The sequence below is a fragment of the Cannabis sativa genome, chromosome 4 (assembly GCF_029168945.1).
Source record: "Cannabis sativa cultivar Pink pepper isolate KNU-18-1 chromosome 4, ASM2916894v1, whole genome shotgun sequence".
In the NCBI taxonomy this organism is placed as follows: domain Eukaryota; kingdom Viridiplantae; phylum Streptophyta; class Magnoliopsida; order Rosales; family Cannabaceae; genus Cannabis; species Cannabis sativa.
In genome coordinates this window covers 22,074,043-22,095,954 of record NC_083604.1, presented here as the reverse complement: position 1 = coordinate 22,095,954, position 21,912 = coordinate 22,074,043, and the positions used below count along the sequence as shown (strand labels likewise).

The window sequence follows — 21,912 nt, the reverse complement described above, 5'->3', positions numbered from 1 at the left end:
TACAGTTTTAATCCATTAATAGAAGATGGATATTAAACACTTGAGAAAGTGTAACTGTATTGTATTCTGGAATTAGAAATATAAGAAAATTTCTGTTTGGAATCTAAAATTAAAGTCAAAGACTTAAATTTATACCAAATATAATGAGTAATTCTATCTTGGACCACCACTACTAATTTAACTCTAAGTCTGATTTGCCCATACAAGTAGGAGATTTCTAAGATTGAGGATTTATATCAATTGGGAATAGAATTCGGGATTATAATCATTTGTGTCATTTAGTTTCTTAAGAGAAAATATAGAATGACATGATATGATATATAGACCATTCATCCAATGATATGTTATTGAGCTAATCCGAAATGAATAAGCTAAGAGGAATTAGGATAATTTTGTTTATAAATAAGAATCCAACGATGCTTCGATTAGCGAGAGTCAAAGTAATCTTATTTATATATATAATCTTCTTGTTTCATATCGTAAAAATACTAATCTAAGGTGTCATCAATTGATGAACAGCTAGATGTTGCATATACAATATTTATCTTTCGAGATCTAACACTATTATGTATGTCTAATGGTGAAAATCCACTAGGGATTTATCTCATTAGACCAACAATGAAGATTCGAATTAAACTACAACTTAATAACAGAAAATAACATGGTTCAATATAAATTCATACACAATTCAGAAATTATTAAACATATAGCAAGTAGGAATGACAAGTGAAAATACTAAAACATACAATCCTAAATAATGTCCAAGGTTTTCAACAAACTGATATCAGTGTCCCGTTTAGGCGAGAGTCAAAGCTACCATCCATTGAATAGAGTTGTCAGCTCATCTAAAACGTTAAACATTCTAGCAACCCTTTATTCGATCAAGATTGAAATTCAGCATTGTCCCGTTTAGGCGAGAGTCAAGGCAATTCTATCTTATGAGCTTCCACCATTGTTTCGCAATTTGCAAGTCAAATATGGTCGCCACCATTAGGGTGATCCATACCATATAAAACACTTACAAACTACTTATTTTTCGAGATTAAACGGTGCGAAATTGCTAATGAACGCTCCTCCATTAGGGAGGATTACTCACTAAAACAAACGCGATGTAAAACCAACAATGGAGATCGAATATCTTAATAATAAAGCTCATTATTTAAAGAGAGTTGTATTTTCTTTGATTCTCTTTATTTAATCTATTTATTTTAAATATATATTTATTTAATTAAAATTTCCAATTTAGAATGAAAAATTCTAAATATAAATTTTAATTTAATATTTATAAATTTTACTTAGATGGGTATGAAAATAGCATGAATTATTTCAATCTTAGTAATAATTTCCAATAAATATTTAGAAAAATATTCAATTTAAGTTGTTACAAAATTAATTTAAATTAATTTACAACTCAAATTTAATTTTCTATAAATATATATTGCATTTCGAAAAATTAAAGTATTTAAGAATACAATTTTCGAAAATGCATGTTAAAATAAAAATAAATCCTGGAAAAATTATTCTAATTTAATGTTGGCCTAAAATTAATTAATAAAATTAATTTACAACAAAAATATAATTTTCCTATTTAATTAAATATATAAGAAAAAAATTCAAATATTTAAGTATGATGATGAAAATCAACTTAAATATTAATTTTCTATTTAATTAAATACACTAGAAAAATACTTCAAGTAAAAATATTACCTATCTAGATTTTCCTTTGACTAATTAATTCAATTTTTAATAATATATTTTAATTCATTTACAACTTTAATCTATTTTTCAAATAAAATTCGAAATTCCAGCATTTAAGAAATGCAATTTTGAAATTTGATTAATAAAATAAAGAAAAAATATATTTTGAAAATTATTTAAATTTAGTTGAAAAAATAAATTTCAACTAAAAATAATTTTCTATTTAATTAAGTGTCATGAAAAAGAAATATTTAAGATCATGATGAAAATCAACTTAGATATTTAATTTTCAAATTAATTAAATGTATTAAATTCAAGAAATAAATAATTAAGTGTAGAGAAGGCTTAATTATTAATCTCTAGTTTAATACTAGGAAAAATATACTTAAAATAAATTGTACCAAAATTAATTATTTAAATAATTAATTTCACAATGTATAATATTTTCCTATTTAATATTAGAAATAATAAGTAGTCTAGAAATAACTATCTAGAAAATATCTTATTTGACTAAGTATCTTTTCCACAAAATTTGAAAAAATATCTTGTTTAAGTTGTATTAGAAAAAATCTAAAACTTAAATAGTTTCAAATTCAAATTTAATTAAATATAAAAAATAAGTTATAACCACTTAATTTGAGAATATTCCATTTTAAGTTAATATTCGAAAAGATATCAACTTAAAAAATATCTAAAGAATCTTAATAACCAATGCCTAAAATTCCTCAACTTAATTTTGAAATTTTAAATCCAAAAGATATTCAGATTTAAGTTGATTAGTTAGAGATAACTAAATGTCAACTTAAAAACTAATCAACTTAAATAGGAATATTTAATGAAAAATTTAAATTAAGCTTCAAAAAGAATCTAGATGGTTATAATTCTATATTTAATTAAATACAAGAAAATACATATAGTTTAGCTTAGAATGAAAAATTCTTTAAACTATGGTTTTCTTAAATGAATTTCAAAATAAGTGAAATTAATTATGTTGCTAATCAATTTTATTAGGTTAAACTAATTTAATTAACCTAGTACACTTATTCAAATCAGGCAAATGGGCCTTCACAATTGGGGTGGTTCATGTGAGGGGGTGCTGGGTTCAGTATGTTGTACCCACTACTATGGCTCCCAACTCTCACACAAGGCCCAAAAGAGAGGAATTTAACCTTAAAATGAACAACTGTTATTAATTGAATAGGCCCAAAACTAAATGGGCCTAAATAAAATCTATCAAAAACTATGATATTTTATTTAGCAACAACAACCTATATGCATCTATAATGAAATTAAACACATAGGCTCACACAGGCACACTTTGGATGGATCCTATCATGTTGCTAGGTCATACACAGATGAAAGAAGATTGTAAATATACCTGTTACAAATTATTTACTTGACCAAGGGAGCCATCAGATCATTAGATCTGGCAAAAAGTTAACCATGGCTATTTGCAATCAAGCAATAATAGGTTTTGAAAACTTACAAACAAGCTAAAACACATACTCCTGCAACAAGGTTAGCTGGATAGCTGGATGTAGGATTTATTTAATTTTAAATAAATAATTTCGAAAAAATAATTAATTAAATAAATAAATAATTTATTTTTCGAAAATTTAAAAAAAAAAATTGAAAAATTTTGAAATTTAAAAAAATTTAAAATTAAACCTACAATTTTTGAAAAATTAGGTTTCAACCAACCTAAATATCATTTCAAAATTTGCTAAATACTTTTAAAAATTTAATGTTATTTTATAAATAAAAATTAAATAAAAAATTAAAAAAGATAAATGAATATCTTTTTTAGATTTTAAATGTAATTTAAATAAATAAAATAACAAAATTTAAAAGTTAGCAAAATATCTTACATCTATTTAAAATTACATGATTATAGTTATCTTATTTTAAATTTAAATAAGGTGAAATTATTTAAAAAAAAATTAATTTAACAATTTAAAATCCGACCTTAAATTTAAAAATAAGATAAGATATAATCAAATTTAAAAATAAGATAGATAATTAAGCAAAAAAGATAGATATTGACTTATTCAAATTCAAATTACACTAATATCATGAATTAAATTTTAAAAAATATTAAATAAATTAATTATGATAATTAGAATTGAATTAGGAATAGTAAATGTATAAATACAGAACTACACAAAAAAACGGAAGTTAATTCCATGAAAAAGCATGAAAAACGAAGAAAAACGAAAAAAATTACAAGCTGTACGGACGGGATGATGTGCATACTGTCTGCGCGCGTGCTGGGGTGATATGGGCGAGGTATCTCGGCGGCTGGAGGATTTGCATGAAGTCCGCGCGCGCAGGAGGCCTTCAGCTCAACCCCGATTTTTTCGAAACTTCAAAAAATCATAACTAATTCAAATTAAATCAAAATTGAGTTCTATAAAAAAGTAACTTGCTTAATTTTTTCCATACTATCCAATAAAAATAATTTCAGAAACAGATATTCAATTATGTTTCACGAAAATTCACAAACACCAATCAATCATCAAATAACACTCAATACAACATGATACCATCCAAAACATCAAACAATCGTTTTAAAGTCCAAATTTCTTGCCAGCAAATCAATTAACATGGCTCTGAGGCCAGTTGTTGAAAATTATTTTACCAGGATCTTAGATCTACTCACAAGTATGTTGATTAACACCCTAAATATGAACTTTCTAAAACGATGAAATAAACACATATAAAGTTTAGTAAACCTTACATTGGGTGCAGCGGAATATAATGACTCCTTCCGTTCAGATATCTAGCCCTTGATTCTTTTCTGTAGCAGAGCATTATCAATATCTGAACCTGGATCTCTTTCTCTGATTCTTTAGTGCTGAAACTCCTTCTTGCTGAAAGTCTTTCTTCACGATCTTCCTCACTATGATTGAGGTATCACTTGCTGTGTGTGGGCACTACTCTAACACTAAGTATTTCGAAATTGAAGAGGGAGAAGAGAGAGAGGGAGTGGTCGGCCAAAGATAGGGAGAGAGAGAGAGGCTCAGTTTTTTCTGAATGAAAGGTCAGAAGAAAAGTGTGTAAATTTTTTGTGTAAATTTCCTGAAGCCTTCACTATCTATTTATAGCATTCCACTAGGGTTAGGTTTGAATTATTTAGCATTAAAATAATGAAAATATCAGTTTAAATTCCCTACAAAAGTGGCCGGCCATACAAAGTGGATTTGGACTTCACTTTTTGCAATTTTACAGTTTTATCTTTTCTACATCTGATTTTCTCAAAAACGGCAATTTTCTAATTCAACCATTTAAATGCCAATTCTAACTATTTAATAACTATAAATAATTATTAAATAATATTGTTATTTATCATATTTATTAATTGAACCATACAAAGTATCATAATTAACAAATATGCCCCTAAAATTCTTTCTTTACAATTTCGCCCTTACTTAGTGAAAAATTCACAAATAGACATAGTCTAAATTGAGAATTATAATTGATTAATCAAAACCAATTATATGAGTCTTACAAGCAATATTATCTCAACTAGTGCGGGGACCATGGGTCTATATAACCAAGCTTCCAATAAGCAGATCAAGAATTTATTACTAAAATTCACTAACTTATTAATTCTTCGTTGAATCCACCCATAGAACTTACAATTGCACTCTCAGTATATAGAATGCTCTATATGTTCCACCATATAGACACATCATTACTTATCCATTGTTATAATCCTAATTTGATCAATGATCCTCTATATGAATGATCTACACTGTAAAGGGATTAGATTACCGTTACACCCTACAATGTATTTAATCCTTAAAACACTTAACCCCGTATAAATGATATTTCAGCTTATGTGAAATGAGATCTCCACCATTTATTTTTGTTTGGTCAAGCTCGAAGGAGATCATCCTTTACTTACTATTTGCCAGATAGAAGCTATAGATTCCATGTTTATGTTAGCCCTCCCACTCAATTGCACTACCGTGTTCCCAAAATGTACGTATCACCCTGACCTAAAAGTAGGCTTAACTAACAAATCAAAGAACACGAATGTTGTCCTCAAAATTGAGTGATTTAATATTTATACTTGCAAGTGCACGAATCGTTTCGGAATATAGTGTTCATGTAAGTGCAAGGTCGAACCCATGGGAGTTGACTATCATAAAAAAAAAACTATTTCAAACAAAACAAGAATATTCTAACCTAGCTCCAAATATTTGACGAGATTTTGGTTTTGCAAAATAAAATAAAAGACGAGTAACTAAAATACCTAAGATTAAAGATGAGTGAGTATGAAAATGATTTTCAAATAAGATGTGTAAAATAAGATTATTAAGATATTAGAATCCACAAAATGCAAGTTCAATAATATTTATAAGTATATTGATTCCCAAGTTTTAGATATAGTTGAAATAAATCACACCATATTTTCCAAAATATACTTTTCATTTAAGTACAAGTTATTTTCAAAAGGTGTGATTTTTCTTCACTTATAAAATGTATAATTTCTAAGCATTAAATGTGTTACAATTTAATGAAACTACACAAAATCAAAGAAACTATGTTTAGGCAAAATATAACACTTATATTCTAAGAATTAGATGTAAACAATTTAATGAAAGACATGTAATCAAAGAGTACTATATTTTTGCATAATGAAGAACTAAGTGGAAATATGTTTTAACAATCAAAAATACATGATATTGAAGATGAAAAAAATATATTTTCGATAGAAAAATCCATGAACTTTATAGCACAAATGGGAAATCAACATATAAACATAAACACTATCTAGTTACATTTTGCTTCATCATCATCTTAATAATCTTGAAAAAAGATTAGAAGTTCATAACTAGATAACAATTACAAAAGATAAACATACTTGACATGCTCTTCAAAATGTAAAAATGGTAGAAAAAATGATAAGAAGGAGATGGTAGAAGTATGAAAAGTGTGGAGTGAAATAATGTGGAATGGAGAAGTGTTTAGGGTTGAAGAGGTGTTTAGGGAGGGTGAAGAGATGTGATTTTAAATGGTCTTCCAACACCATATTTATAGGCAAAATTGGGAGATTAAATTAATCAAAATAAAATAAATAAATTGATTAATTTAATTAGTGTTGGGAAGAGAAGGGATAAATAGAGTATGTGTAAGAGTATTGGAAAAAATAAATGTTTGTTTGGATGGAAAAATAGTGAAAAGATAGGGTAAAAATAAATTAGGAATGTTTATTTAGGTGAAATAAATTGTGAAGAGTAAATAGAATATTTATGTGTAATATGTGGGAGAAAATGAAATATTTGGTGTTTATGAATGTGATTTTCGGATGAGTAAATCAATTAACACTTCACTTTTTTTTCTTCTTCTTTTTTTTCTTCTCAACAGGCGGACACGTGGCGAGATCTGGTTCGCTGGAAAAGCTGACGAGTGCATGCGTGGCGAGCTGAGATTTGTTGGGCGCTGACGGAAGTGGACGGGTGGCAGGTGCTGATTAGTGGGGCGCTAACGAGCTGGGTCCCACGCGGAAAGAAGGCTGGTAGGCGGGTCTGGCGCACCACTTGCGCCTGTCTGGAGTGTGGCTCACGCACGCATGGGAGCCCTTCGATCAGTCAACGAACGGTGCGGATGGGCTGTTGACTTTGACCGAGAGTGGAATTTGCATAAAGGCTCATCAGATTTTCTTTTTGAAATTGTAATTTAGCCCAATTTCTTCAATATTTCTCCAATTTAATCCCAATTTTTTTCTACCAAATACACCTAAAAATACATAAAATTAATTAGAAAACTAAAATAAAATTAAAAATAAATACTATATTATAATAAAATAATTATAAAAACACACAAAAACATATAAAATTACAATAAAGCTAATAAATTCAAAAATAATTAAAAACTTAAGAACTAAACCAATTTTAGTTTAAAAAAATGTGAAGAATAACTCTAATTTCTAGAGTTATCAACGAATAGCCTCTCAAGATTGAACATAATCATAACAGGATTAAGATCATTTGATCTAGGATCAACTAGGCGATATTGACTTGAATAGATATTACGGTAAGCTTAATAAATCTAAGTCAAAATTCAATATCGGTCCCTTCCGATGCATACTCCATGCATCCACCCTGAGCTTTACTTTAACCAATGCTCTGGAAAGAACATAGCATTTCTCCAAATGCAAGTAAACTCTGTTGTAGATTATCATACCCTATGTCTGATAAATCTAGGAATCTTTATTCACATAGTCATGTTTACTTTCCAATGTGTTGACAGCACAATAAACAGGATCAAGTGTGTGAAAAGGATTTCAGATGAATTTATACATTATGTACATATAATCATGAAATAAATCATGTGAACCATGCAACATTAAATGTTATTTCTGATCTATATTAATAAGTAAATCTGATTATATTGAAATGAGTTTTATTTAGGGCATAAAACCCAACATCAGGGCCTCACGGTCTCTTTGTTTCTCCTATTAAGATATCCTAGTCTCCTGACAACGCCCTCTAATATTATAGCATCTTTCAACGAACTCTTAACACATTACACATAAGTATCCATGCCTTTTGCAACAAGCCCAACATTGCGACGATCTTCTGTTAGCAAAATAAATGCTTTGATGAAGTTTCATATCTTTTCGATGATGGAAAATTTTTACTATTCGACATTCCCTTAATAAATCCATATCAAGATTTTTCCAAACCACAAAGCCTTTTTATCAGATACATAAAAACCCTCATCAAGCAAAACCCAAAAACTGTCAAAGAATATGTCAAATCTACCAAATTTGACCAATTAACCTTCGTGCTATAGAGCAAGAACAATTAGTCACTCTCCAAACCCTTTTGAGTTTCCACAATAATGGATAGACCAAGGTCTAACTCACATCCTTAACCCATCACAGGAGGAAAAGCTTACTAGTTTGTGCAAGAATAACTTTGCTTGATACAAAAATGAGAAAATTCCAACATGCCTCTATAGGTACAATGATAATCAGGTACAATGATAATTGCTGCATACCATAAAACCAGCAATTACTACTAGTATCAAGTGTTTGATAATTCTCACTATGGGGTCTTCTTCTACGTGTTGTTTCTTATGTATTTTGTACGATAATATAGGAAGGTTTGAAGCTACAATAGGGACCTCTATATCTTAGTTGTCGCTTACATCATCGTTACCACTAAAATAACCTTCAGGGTCTAGACCATCACCAAACTCGTCACAAAAGGGCATTTGTACTACAATGCCAATTCTCAACATCATAGTGTTAAATTTAGGTAACACATCAGCCACCAACAACTCCAAATTTTTTGCTAAAACATAAGTCCCAACCTCACTACGAGTATCCTTAACAATACTTGGTAAAAGACTAAGATCGATATAGACATTCTTCTTCACCAAAGTCACAAAAAAGGGAACAAATTCAACGAGCTTCTTCAAAAGTATAGATAAATATAAACTTAAATACTTATCATTACTTATAACTTTAGGTTGATACATTAACTCTTCGTGTAATTGTAAGTCACTTCTAATATCAAGTCATACTGTACTTTGTCAACCTCGAGTTCTTCGTACAAAAACTCAACCAAATGTGAGTAGGTTATGTTCGTATCAATCTTGAATGTCAACTTTTTTGCTCCATTAAAAACCCAATTTATACTCTCAAGCTCACAAACACCATTATACATTAAGAACGCAAACACAGTTGACCCTGTGATTTGAAAAAATACACACACACAAAATAGGAAGGCTAAAATAATTGTTGAACATGTATAATATCAGACCCAATCGGGATGTAGTCATACTCAAAGAATTATATATAAAAACAAGGCTATTTAGGATTTTTGCCTCTCAAAATATGATCTATGCATTGTTGTGCACCTTAAACTTTTCAGCTCATTATAAATAGTCTATGAACTATTCACAGTAGTGTAAATTGATCTCTAAAATTAATTTTCACCTATTGCATGTATATTATTATATTAAGTGAAATTTTACTTTTATTATTTTATGGATATAATTGGAACTAAATAAAAAATATATTTTGTTTCATGTTTAAAGTAGGGGGAGTTCTATTTGCACCCCATAAACTTATAAATACACCCTATTATTAAAAAAAAATATAAACTTAAATAATTTTTAAAAAGTATTCTTAATATTTTCTTAAATTTTTTTCTTCACATTATTTTATGTTAATTTCAATACTTATTTTGATTTTATTTTCATAATTTTTCTAACTCATGTATATTTTATTTTTATTTTTTTCTAAGAAAATTTCATATAATTTTTTATTTTAATTTTTTTGCCATAATATTTAAAATATAATTTAATTTTGTTTGATAGGTATATTTTTTAAGAATATAAATTGGAAGAAAAAAGTTAAAAGAATTTAGTATAATTAAAGTTATTAATTTTAAATAAAATAAAAATTATTAAAATGTGGTGTCTTTAGAAATTTTTGGAATGTAAATAAAATTTCCCTTACTACCATGGTACCCCAAATTTCCCTACTAATATACTATTGTGATGTCGTTTTCGTAAAGGCTAGTGTTGGGATATTGTCGTTTCTATGGGTTCCAAAACCTTAATCCCATATTCATTGTTATGTAGTTGAGCTTGAGTTGAAGAGTGGATAAACCCATGGCTTCAAAATATCTATCCTTCTCTTCTTCCCTTCTTCCGTCTCCAACCACTCCAACTCCCAACCAGTGGAAGAAGAACACCCTCAACAAACCCACCACCTTGGGACTGGTTCGTTCTGCATTCGCTGCTCCTTCTAGAACCACTTCTTCATCTTCTTCTGGTACCAACAAGAGAATCTGGAAGAAAGGAGAGTACCCTGGATTCTCTGAGACATCTCTTCCTGGGGCTCGAAGGAATCCGCCCATAAAGAATGTTAAGAAGAAGCTGGACCGCCAGAACAAAGCCAAGGCCTGGGCCTGCACCGTTACTGAAACCTTGTCCGACCATATCGACAACAAGCAATGGCTCCAAGCTCTTCAGGTCCTTTTCCTTTTTCCTTTTCGCCACTCAAATTGGAAAACCCAAATCGTTCTTTTATATGCTTTTTATGCTGAATCTAAAGTTTGCGCAACAAATTGCTTCAATTAGTTCAGCATTTGATATGTTATTTGTATACAAGGTCATGTTTGTGATGTTGGGTTATCTTGTCTATCTAACAAAGTACTTCAACTAGTTCGTTATTTGACCTTTGTTTCTGTTTAGAAAGTTATTTTTATTTATTTTTTGGGTTGGGGGCAACTGTGATGTTTGGGTTCTATTTTTTTTCTTGGATAAATTTCCATCACAAACATACCATTTATCCAATTACCAAATCCCATGATAGCTATCACTGTAATATAAATCCCACAAATCACTCACAAGCAATGTGGTGGGACGAAACATATAAGCATTTTTTTCAATAAATTTCAATCCCACACATACCATTTATCCACAAGTTTGGGTTCTCTTATTTCATCCTACAAAATGCTCCAAACCAGTTCAATTGACTCTCTGCTGTGTTTTTTTTAAGCACTAGCTCTATTATTTCTGCCACTTTTTGTCATAGGAATTTATCTAGAACTATAAAATTAGATTTTGGGCTTTATTAGCTTTTTCCTTTTTTTTATCCTTAAATGAGTGATGAAAAAGTAGTTATTGGTATTTGGTTTTTAGGTGTTTGACATGCTCAGAGAACAGCCTTTCTATCACCCTAAAGAAGGGACTTACATGAAACTTTTGGTTCTCCTTGGAAGATCTGGGCAACCCCATCATGCTCGTAAGCTTTTTGAAACTATGGTGGAAGAAGAATTAGACCCCACTGCTGAACTGTATACAGCCTTACTTCAAGCTTATTGTCGAAACAATCTTATTGATGAGGCGTTCTCTATTTTAAACAAGATGAAAACCCTTCCCAACTGCCAGCCTGATGTTTTTACTTATAGTACCTTGATAAAGGCCAGCATTGATTCTTCACAGTATGAGTTAGTTGAGTCCTTGTATGAAGAAATGAACGAACGACAAATTAGTCCTAACACAGTCACCCAGAACATAGTGTTGAGTGGATATGGCAGGGCTGGGAAATTTGAGCAGATGGAGAAAGTGTTGTCAGGTATGCTGGAGAGCACAAGTTGTAAGCCTGATGTTTGGACAATGAACATTATCATCAGTGTGTTTGGAAACATGGGCCAGATTGAAATGATGGAAAGATGGTATGAAAAGTTCCGTAACTTTGGGATTGAACCAGAAACACGCACTTTTAATATATTGATTGGTGCTTATGGGAAGAAACGAATGTATGATAAAATGTCATCTGTGATGGAGTATATGCGGAAGCTTCAATTTCCTTGGACGACCTCAACTTACAACAACGTAATTGAGGCGTTTGCTGATGTTGGAGATGCAAAACACATGGAATGCACATTCGATCAGATGCGTGCAGAAGGTATGAAACCAGACACAAAAACATTCTGCTGCCTTATTAATGGTTATGCTAATGCAGGCCTCTTCCATAAGGTAATCAGCAGTGTTAAGTTGGCTGGAAAGTTTGGGATACCTGAGAATACTTCGTTTTATAATGCGGTGATATCAGCGTGTGCAAAGGCCGATGATTTGATAGAGATGGAAAGGGTATTTCAGCGGATGAAAGACAAGGGATGCGTACCAAATTTAACAACTTACTCTATAATGGTTGATGCTTATAGAAAGGAAGGTATGAATGACAAGATTTACTATTTGGAGCTGGAAAAACAGGAACTTGAGAATAAAGCTAACATGCCTGAGACTAATAAGGACTTTGAATCAAGTTCCATGGACGAATGATTGAGACTCTTAGATGGTCTTCTTTAGTCAATGAAGCATCGGTCTCTTTTGTCCGAATTGTTGACTGCTTAGGGGGTACAAAGCTTCTCTATCACAGGATGGATGAGGAAACAAGTGTAACCTCCTCAGTGAAACTACTGTAGAGTCCCAAATAGAGACATCTGATACTTTAGGTGACATAATTTCAATGACTGATGTACATACGAGATTTATACATGGGGTTGATCAGTGAACAATTGCACACTAGAGGCATATCTTAAGCTATTGTTCGATATTTTACATTAGTCCAGAGAAGTATATGTAAGTTGCTTTCTTTTACTTCATATAAAGAAAGTTTACTTATTTATTTTTTTGTTTTCTTTTTCAACATTGAATAGACAGCCAGGGTAATATAGAGGCATCTCAGGGTTTTGTTGTTGTGCTTTCTCCCCCCCTCTCTCTACGAACTGTGTATTCTAAAGAATCTGATCAATTATTTTGGTAAGAATCTGCTTTTGTCCGATTTATTGTTTATTGTCAGCTTGTGTATTGGTCTAGTTTATTGTCTACTATTATTCTTGTTTTGCATTTACAGACTGCATTGTCTAATCTTACCGAGGTTGCTGGTATTGATATTTGAAAAACAGGGCAAGAACTATACAACAAAAAAGTGGAAAGTATTTCTTTTTTCTAAAATATCAAAATTAAATTTAAATATAATGAGTGATTGTATATTCTATATTATTATTATTTCTTATTTTTATTATTTTTGAAAATTACCAAATGCTCTATAATATTACTGTCTATAATATATCACAATACCTTTAATATAAATGATATAAAATTTACATAATTAAAAAATTCATGAAAATCATATCAGATCTTTATGAATAAAAACTATTTTCATAAATATAATTATGCATTAGTTAAGGTGTCATTTGATAACGCTTTTGTTTTTTAATTTTTTAATCATAAAATGAAAGTAAAATTTTTATTTTCAAAATTTTTGTTTTTGAAAAACAAAAGTATGTCATGTAACTATTTTATTTTTCAATTTTAAAAATAGAAAATAAAAGTGTGTTCTGTAAATTTTATTTTTTATTTTTTATTTTTTGATTTTATTTAAGTCGATTCTAGGTTCGGAGTCGGATTTGGGTTCGGGTCAGAGGCCGGGTTCTGCACCAGGGTCGTTGGGGGAGATTTAGGTCTAAGTTTGGTCGGAGTCCAGAATGTTGATTAAGAAAAAAAAATTGTTTAAAAAAATATTGAAAAGTAATTTTTTTGTGTTTAAAATTTTAATTCTCAATTAAAAAATTGAAAAGTAAAAATAGTTTTATAAAGAGAAATTTGCGGTCAAACCCCTTTATGTTTATATTTGTAGACACTTAACCCCCTTATGTTATTTTTTGGTGGTAAAACTATCTTATGTTTACTTCTGTTAACAAATTTAAAGTATAAGTTAATTTGACTGTTAAATGCCAAATAAGACTGTCACTTAGTACATTCATTTACACATGGCATATATTTATTGGTTCAAATAAATTTAATTATTTAAATATTATAAAAACTAATTATAAATTATTTATAAATAAAATAACAAAATCAAAAAAAAATTATTCATATTTCACTGCAATCGTCTTCTTCTCCGATTGGAAAAAACCCAAACATATCTCTTAAGTCTATCCTTTTATACTTACTTAAAATAAAATCATCATCTCCTCTTCATTCTTGTGTCTTTCTTTCTTTCTTTTTGGTATAATATATTCTGCATTCTTTGATAAATCTAACAAAATAAACAAACCCTTAAATCAAGATTCAAATCGCAAACCCAGAAATTATCGACCACCTCAAGATTACGTCCATTCGTTTGGGTCTGTCGGAGTTGAGCGACAGAGCTTCGACTTTGTGTTTGGGTCTGTCGGAGTTGAGCGGTAGAGCTTCGACTTTGCATTTGGATCTGTCGATGTTTGCCGAGATGTGGAGCTTCGAGTATGGCGTTGGAATCCGTCGGAGTATGGGTTCGCCTGATGGTGGAGGAGCTTCAAGTTCGTCGTTTGGGATCCGGAGTTGAGAGGCAGATCTCCTCCTTTACATTCTATTCTTTATTTTTATTTTTTTGTTTTTGATTGAAATTGAAATCTGAAACTGAAATTTTTTTAAACTTGAATTTGGTTTTTGTTTGGGTATTGATTTAGAATTAAGTAGGGGCTGATTCAATGGTGGCCAATGGTGGGTGGTGATGAAGAGCATTTGTGATGATGAGGGTGGGTGAGCAGAGACCAGAAAATATTTACAAAAAAATTGTTAAATTATAAAAAAAAAAAATAAGTTATTTTGTTATTTTATTTATAAATAATTTATAATTAGTATTTATAATGTTTAAATAATTAAATTTATTTAGACCAATAAATATATGCCATGTGTAAATGAATGTACTAAGTGGCAGTCTTATGTGGCATGTAACAGTCAAAGTTAACTTATACTTTAAATTTGTTAACAAAAGTAAACATAAGATAGTTTTACCACCAAAAAATAACATAAGGGGGTTAAGTGTCTACAAATATAAACATAAAGGGGTTTGGCCGCAAATTTCTCTTTTATAAAATATGTTCTTGAAAAATATTTTTATTTTTTCAATTTTAAAAATAAAAAACTGATTAAAAAAGATATTACTAAACGCTACCTAAATAAACATAAAGATGATGTGTTCTAACTTAAACAGTTAGATTCAAAAAATGAATTAACATATTATTCTCTATCAAAATAAATAAATAAATAAATAATTAACATACTAATACATTCTAAATTCCTAATTATTTTCAATCTTCTTCTTTCTTTCTTTCTTTTTTCTATGTATCACCATCTCATTTTAGATAAATACAAATATAAAGAAAAAGTATAGCTTATTTATATTTTTTGAACTCTTTTTTTTTGAACTAAAAGCGTTTATAAATAAATTAAAAGAGTTAGACCTCGTGGTCATTACAAAGGATAGCAGTCGGAATAGTAGATATCTCTACCATACCGTTAATATTGTTGGCGAATGCCCAATTAGCCACATTATGGGCTACAAAATTACACTTTCTAGAAATAAAAGAAAAATTACAGCAAACCATCAAAGTAGAGAGAAGAGTACATTGTCTTGTATAGTTCTCAATCCCCCATAAAGATTCACCACCTTTTAGGTTCTTGATCACACTTTCCGAATCGCTCTCCACCATAACAAAAGGATGTTGCCTTGAGGCCGCCGTCTCCATAGCTAATAAACAGGCCGCCGCTTCCCCAATAAGAGAATCAGCAAACTGAAGCATCTTAGAAGCCACCCACAAGATAGACTCCTTATGATCCCTCGCAATTGCCACCACACACATAGAATCACCTCCGACACGGACGTCGCAATTGATTTTGATCCAATCCTCTGGTGGGGGGGACCAAATAGAAGAAACAACATCCTGAGGCGGCATGGACAAACAGGAGCTATAGTCTGCGTAACAACCAGAGATAGAGTCAATATAATGAATCAAGCTTCCCATAGTGTTGTTATGGACTTTGTCATTACGAGCCCTCCAGATCGTGTCAACCACTATGGAAGCATAAAGAAACAAATCATCAGTGTCCACCCCTCTAGTTTTAAGGTTCCAGAGAAAGCTAACCCAATCCCACATACGGGCTCCAGAGTCTAAAACCGGCATAACACCCCACGGGGAGACCCGCCATAGGTGGGATGCAAAGTTGCAGTAGAGAAATAGGTGTTCCATAGTCTCATCCCCGACCCCACAAATGGGGCAGGAAGTCTCATCAATATTCATTCTCTTAGCAAGTAGGGCCCTCAGGGGGAGAGCATTAGAAAGGATGCTCCACCAAAGGACTTTATGACGTTCCAGAATTTTAGAGTTCCACAGCTTGTTCCACATAGCCGGAGCTACATTCCCTAAAGGAGCTCTCCCCAAGGCTTGGATGAGGTAGGCAGACTTAGTTGAAAACACTCCCTTAGGATCTCTTGTCCAAACCCATCTATCCTTACCCTGACAATTTGGTTTTCCACCCTTTAAGATACTACCAACAGTTTCCCTGTCAAAGAGATCATTGAGCTTTCTGGTGTCCCAGTTCCCATCGGGTAAAAGTAGTTCAGCCACAAATTCAGGCTCTCCTCGGGGATTATGATTGGGTTTCGGGAATAAAGTACACCCATGGGTGATCCAAGGGTCGTTCCAAATGCTAGTATCTCTCCCATCCGCAATTAGTTTACAAGCCCCCTTTTTCAAGATTTCTTTTGTACGCACAACATTTCTCCAGAACCAGGAGTCAGAACTCCTACCTGTACAATCAAAGAACTTTCTACCCCTCATATATTTTGCACTTAGCACCTGACAACAAAGGGACCGATTCTCATTGAGGAGATCCCAGCCCCATTTGGCCAAAAGGGCTTGGTTCATCTCTACGGTTTTCCTAAACCCTAGGCCACCATGAGATTTCGGAAGGCATAACTGATCCCAGGCTTTAAGGCAGATACCTCGATTTCCTTGCTCATGACCCCACCAAAAATCTCTAACCATCCCATCAATTCGCAAGGCAAGTTTTTTTGAAAGCTTGGTCGTCTGCATAGTATAAACAGGTAAGGCAAGCCCTACTGATTTGATCAAAGTAGCACGACCTGCCTTAGATAACGATTTCAACTTCCACCCATGCAATTTCTTAACCAGGTTATCAAGAATAAAATTGAAGTCAGCATCTTTTTGGCGAGTTCTAAACAACGGAAGGCCCAGATAATTGATATTACCCACTGCACACTTCAGTCCCAGTGTCTGCTTGATCGCCCTTTTCATTCCGTTGCTCGTGTTACCGCTGAAGAAGATGGATGTTTTGAGCTTATTTATTCTTTGTCCAGACCAATCACAAAATTTTTCCAAACACTGCCACATCTTTCTAGCTTCATCTAAACTCGCCCTTCCCACCAAAATTAGATCGTCCGCAAAGAACAGATGAGACAATCTTGGTCCTTCTCTGCTCAACTTGATACCTTTAATAATTCCATCATTCAGGGCCTTCTGGAGAAGTCGAGAAAGAATATCAGCTGCCCAAATAAAAATGTAAGGAGACAGGGGGTCTCCTTGTCGTATTCCACACTCTGGGACAAAACTACTAATCTTTCTACCATTGAGGAGTAGATTGAAAGAAGTCGTAGTGATGCACTGACGGATCCACATACGGAACTTCTCAGGGGCTTTGAAGCTTGAAAGCACATGATCAACAAAAGACCAGCTTAACTTGTCATAAGCTTTTACCAGGTCAATTTTAATCGCAAAAAAACCCTCTTTTCCTTTCTTTCTCTTAAAGGAATGGATAATCTCTTGGATTAAAACATTATTATCCTGTATACTCCTTCCCGGAACAAACGCTGCTTGGGTAGGGCAAATCAATCTCGGGAGCACAGGTTTAATTCTGTTCGCAATAATTTTGGAGATTACCTTATAGATAACATTGCACAGGGAAATTGGCCTAAATTGGGACACCAATTTAGGGTTTACCAACTTAGGGATGAGGGTTACATTAGTAACATTAAACCCTTTGTGTAAATTTCCCGTCTGGAAAAAGTCATCCACTGCATCACAAAAGTCTTTTCCCACAACATTCCAGTAGTGCTTGAAGAAAAGGACAGACATACCATCAGGGCCCGGCGCCTTCATGGGACCCATAGCGAACAATGTTTTTCTAATCTCATCTTGGCTAGGGGTGACCTCAAGCTCTGCTTGTTCCAAAGGAGAGAGATGGTCAGAGATCAAATGGTCTAAGCTTTCCAAAGGGCCCATGACCGGGTTACTAAAGATATCCTCCATGTAATTAGTGAATTCATTACCAATAGCCTCTCTATCGGTTATCCAGACCCCATCCTTATTCAAAATACTTTCCACAGAGTTTCTTCTGTTGCGGATAGTTGCAGTAAGGAAGAAAAACTTGGAGCATTTATCCCCATCCCGAATCCAAGAATTACGAGATCTTTGTTGCCAATAAATCGATTTTCGTCTTAGCGCCTCATTGAGCTCTTTCCTAACTTCCACCTCCTGATTCCACGATCTAGAGCCGACAGGCATACATTGGATAGCTTGTAATTGATCTTGAAGCTTGGAAATGCATGTATCCAATTTACCAAACTGGTCTCTATTCCATCTAGCAAGAGCCAAACGGGAAGCACCAACCTTTTTAAAAACTCTAGCAGGGGCCCAATCATGGGATACCGATCCCCACGCATGCTCCACAACGAAAGAGCTACGGGGGTCCCTAGTCCACCAAGCCTCAAAACGGAAAGGGGCCCTTGCCTTAGAAGTCCGTGAAGCAGAATTAATAACAAGCGGTCGATGATCAGAGTTACAGGTGGTAAGGGATTGAACCACCACCGACGGAAAGATTCGCAACCAATCCTCATTCACGAGAGCTTTGTCCAAGGCGGACTTGACGTGATTGGCTCCATCTCTATGGTTATCCCAAGTCATACAATCCCCTTTGACAGGCAGGTCAACCAGGGCATTCGAATTGATAAGATTCGAGATAAAGGGGAGAAACTGATCCTTCCCCCTGGCCCCTGCACGCTCAGCATTGCTTAACACAAAATTCACATCCCCAATGATCAACCAAGGCCCTCCAAACCTAGAGCCTAAATCCATCAAGGACGACCAGAAAACCCTCTTTTCGTGAAAGTAAGGCGGACCATAAACACAAGAGAGTAACCATGGATTCCTTTCTGGGTCAGAGTAAACTATTCCAGAGATCTGATTTTTCGACACACATATGCTTTCGAACACAAATCCTTCCTTCCAGGCCAAAATTAAGCCCCCCGCAAGCCCCATAGCAGGAAAAACAATATTCTGATAAAAATGGAAATACTCAAGAGAACGTACCAGATTTGTAGCATCCACTTTTAATTCGGTAATGAATATGAAGTCAGGATCGCACGACCGAATTAGGGCTTTCAACTCCAGAACTGTAGAGGTCTGCCCCAACCCTCTGCAGTTCCAAGCCACCCCTCTCATGGCTCCTGTGGAGGAGATACAACAATCTCCTCCACAGGGGTCAGGAAAGCATCAGTAGCACCAACCGCCGAGCCCACGTCCTCGCAATGAAGCACATTCGAAGGTGGAATAACAATATCAGGCAATCGTGCCCTGGCCTTCCAAGCTGTTAGTCTGGCGGATAACCCTGACGAAATTGGATTAGGAACCAGTGGTGAAACATTTGCGGAGATCCTAGAACACCTCTGCTTGGCAACTTCTTCACTATCCAAAGGTTCCTCCGAGGACTCATCGGAGCCATGGACGGCACTAGCTTCGATGGGTCCACCACATGCTCCGGTTCCTTTGGGAAAATCCCTTACAACACTTTTAAATCTACGGCTCGGCACAAACGGTTTTTTCCCCAAAGAGCACGTGTCCAGATCAAGTCTCCGTTTTTTGACTGGAGTTGTTCTTTCATTGCACTCCGATGACGGTTGTACTCCAATATCAATTGCAATAATTTTTCTTTTAAGTTTACCCGAGTGCTCAAGAGCTTCAAGTTCATGGGTGTAGTCTTCTTGTGCTTTGAAAAAGTTAAATAAAGCTCTTTTCTCCTCAAGTTGACCCACCACCTCACTTCCTTGAGCCGGCTTCACATTAGCCGACCCTAATTTTGACCCAAAAATCTGAAGTGGTGATTTAATGAAAATATCAACCGGCTGCCCCACTTTACCAGGATGGTTTGAATTAAAATTACAACTAGGCCCAAGTAAATCTACACCATCCGTTAGGCCTTTCAAGCCTTGGGCCGAAGACACACGGCTTTTAAAAAAGCAAAGCCCATTATTTTTCCCCCTTATTTTATGCTTAGAACAAAAACTCTTCCCCAGCTTTTCACGGCCCACCAGCCTAGAAGGCCCAATACAACTTACTCCATCTAAAATACCATTTGTAGGCCCCTCCAACACAAAAGGCATAGTATGGATTGACTTGTCAAACTCCCCCTCGAAAACAATAATTAACACAATAATATTATCATCATGCCCATTACCAATCTTAACATTAGACTGGACACTCGGCATCTTAGTCACCAAATTCGGCCCACCAGAAATAAGCCCATTACCATTCACTTTTGACACAACTTGACCCAAATCACATATCCTAGGGATAATCAACTTGAACTCACAACTATTATATATCTATTATTATAATATTTTTAATAAATAAAATGTATTTTTTTCCATGAAAATATTCTTACAGTCCATCAAATAGAATCCAAAAAGATATATATAAATTGATTAACCACTAATACTTTTTTCACACACATATAAACTATACTTTTTCGCACTGATATAAACTATACAAATAAATAGTTATAATTAAGATGTAATGTTTAAATAAATATGATTATATGTAGCTAAAAAAAATCAGTATACAAAGCATCATATATAATATAAATACAACTTTTATAGTATAATATCAAGGGTTGGTAGGTTGGGGGAATGGCAATACCTGATCTTGTTACCATTCTAAGCCTATTTGTGTTGAGGATGAAAACATTATTAATCTTCATAGTGCAACCTCCTCCTCGTGAAGAGTTTGTGCACTTGATCGATTCGTCCTCTTCAAAATCTAAATGAGAGTTACCTTAAGGCATATGCATCCCACGTGATACACACGTGACAGTAAAAGTTTAAAACAAAAGTTGACATCTAGCTTTCCAAATATTTTATAGCATCCAAAATCAATTTAAGTTTTTTGAACGTGGGTAAATGGAAATATCTGTAGTAGGGTAAACTATTCAGAACTTGGAAAAAAAAAAAACCATTCAACATTCCCGCCAAGTAAAATAGATGGTTCACAAGAAATCCTCCAAAAGGAAAATGCTAAGTAATTATATTTATTAGAATATGAAAGACATGTTGAAGAAATGGTAATAACAAATTAACAATAATAATACTGACCTATGAAACATAGCTTTTTGTTATTTTGTACATGTTGTTGACGTTGAAGCAGTCTTCAAACTCATATGAAATGAATCATACCAGTCCAGCAACCCCCAAAATATTAGTACACTGGTCCACGCAACACAAGAAACCACACAAAGTCAACTAAAAAATGGAATAATATATTGCTGCATGTTAAAGAGCTCAATTATGAAAAATAATAATATAATCACTTTCTAGTTCTAAGCAGATTGAAGTTGGAACCATGCCACACATTTGGTTTTCCTCATCATATATATTTACGTTATATGTTTCCAAGGTGATTATAATATATTGTTTCAATGCTTGCCTCGCCACCAATTTATCCATGACGCATTCCATTAGCTCATCACAGATACCATATAAAAAATGTGAAAAATCACCAGTTGGCAGCTGACTTAATGAAGGCTTCACTTCTTGATATATTTTTATCAGTATATATATTT

At 33.1% G+C, this 21,912-nt stretch overlaps 1 protein-coding gene across 1 annotated transcript; it reads left to right on the top strand.

The window, feature by feature from the left end:
- The first annotated feature begins 10,236 nt into the window (after nt 1–10,236).
- LOC115714057 (pentatricopeptide repeat-containing protein At3g06430, chloroplastic) lies at nt 10,237–13,017 on the top strand. The gene is made up of 2 exons (XM_030642585.2): nt 10,237–10,695; nt 11,368–13,017. The coding sequence occupies exons 1-2, from the start codon at nt 10,333–10,335 to the stop codon at nt 12,511–12,513; spliced, it is 1,509 nt and encodes a 502-aa protein (XP_030498445.2). The 5' UTR covers nt 10,237–10,332; the 3' UTR covers nt 12,514–13,017.
- Nucleotides 13,018–21,912: the final 8,895 nt, after the last annotated feature.

Bases quoted from the DNA above. Each gene is read 5' to 3' on its own strand.
- LOC115714057 (XM_030642585.2), top strand. From the start codon at position 10,333: ATGGCTTCAAAATATCTATCCTTCTCTTCTTCCCTTCTTCCGTCTCCA. The intron at 10,696-11,367 runs GTCCTTTTCCTT...TTTGGTTTTTAG, and splicing joins AATGGCTCCAAGCTCTTCAG to GTGTTTGACATGCTCAGAGA.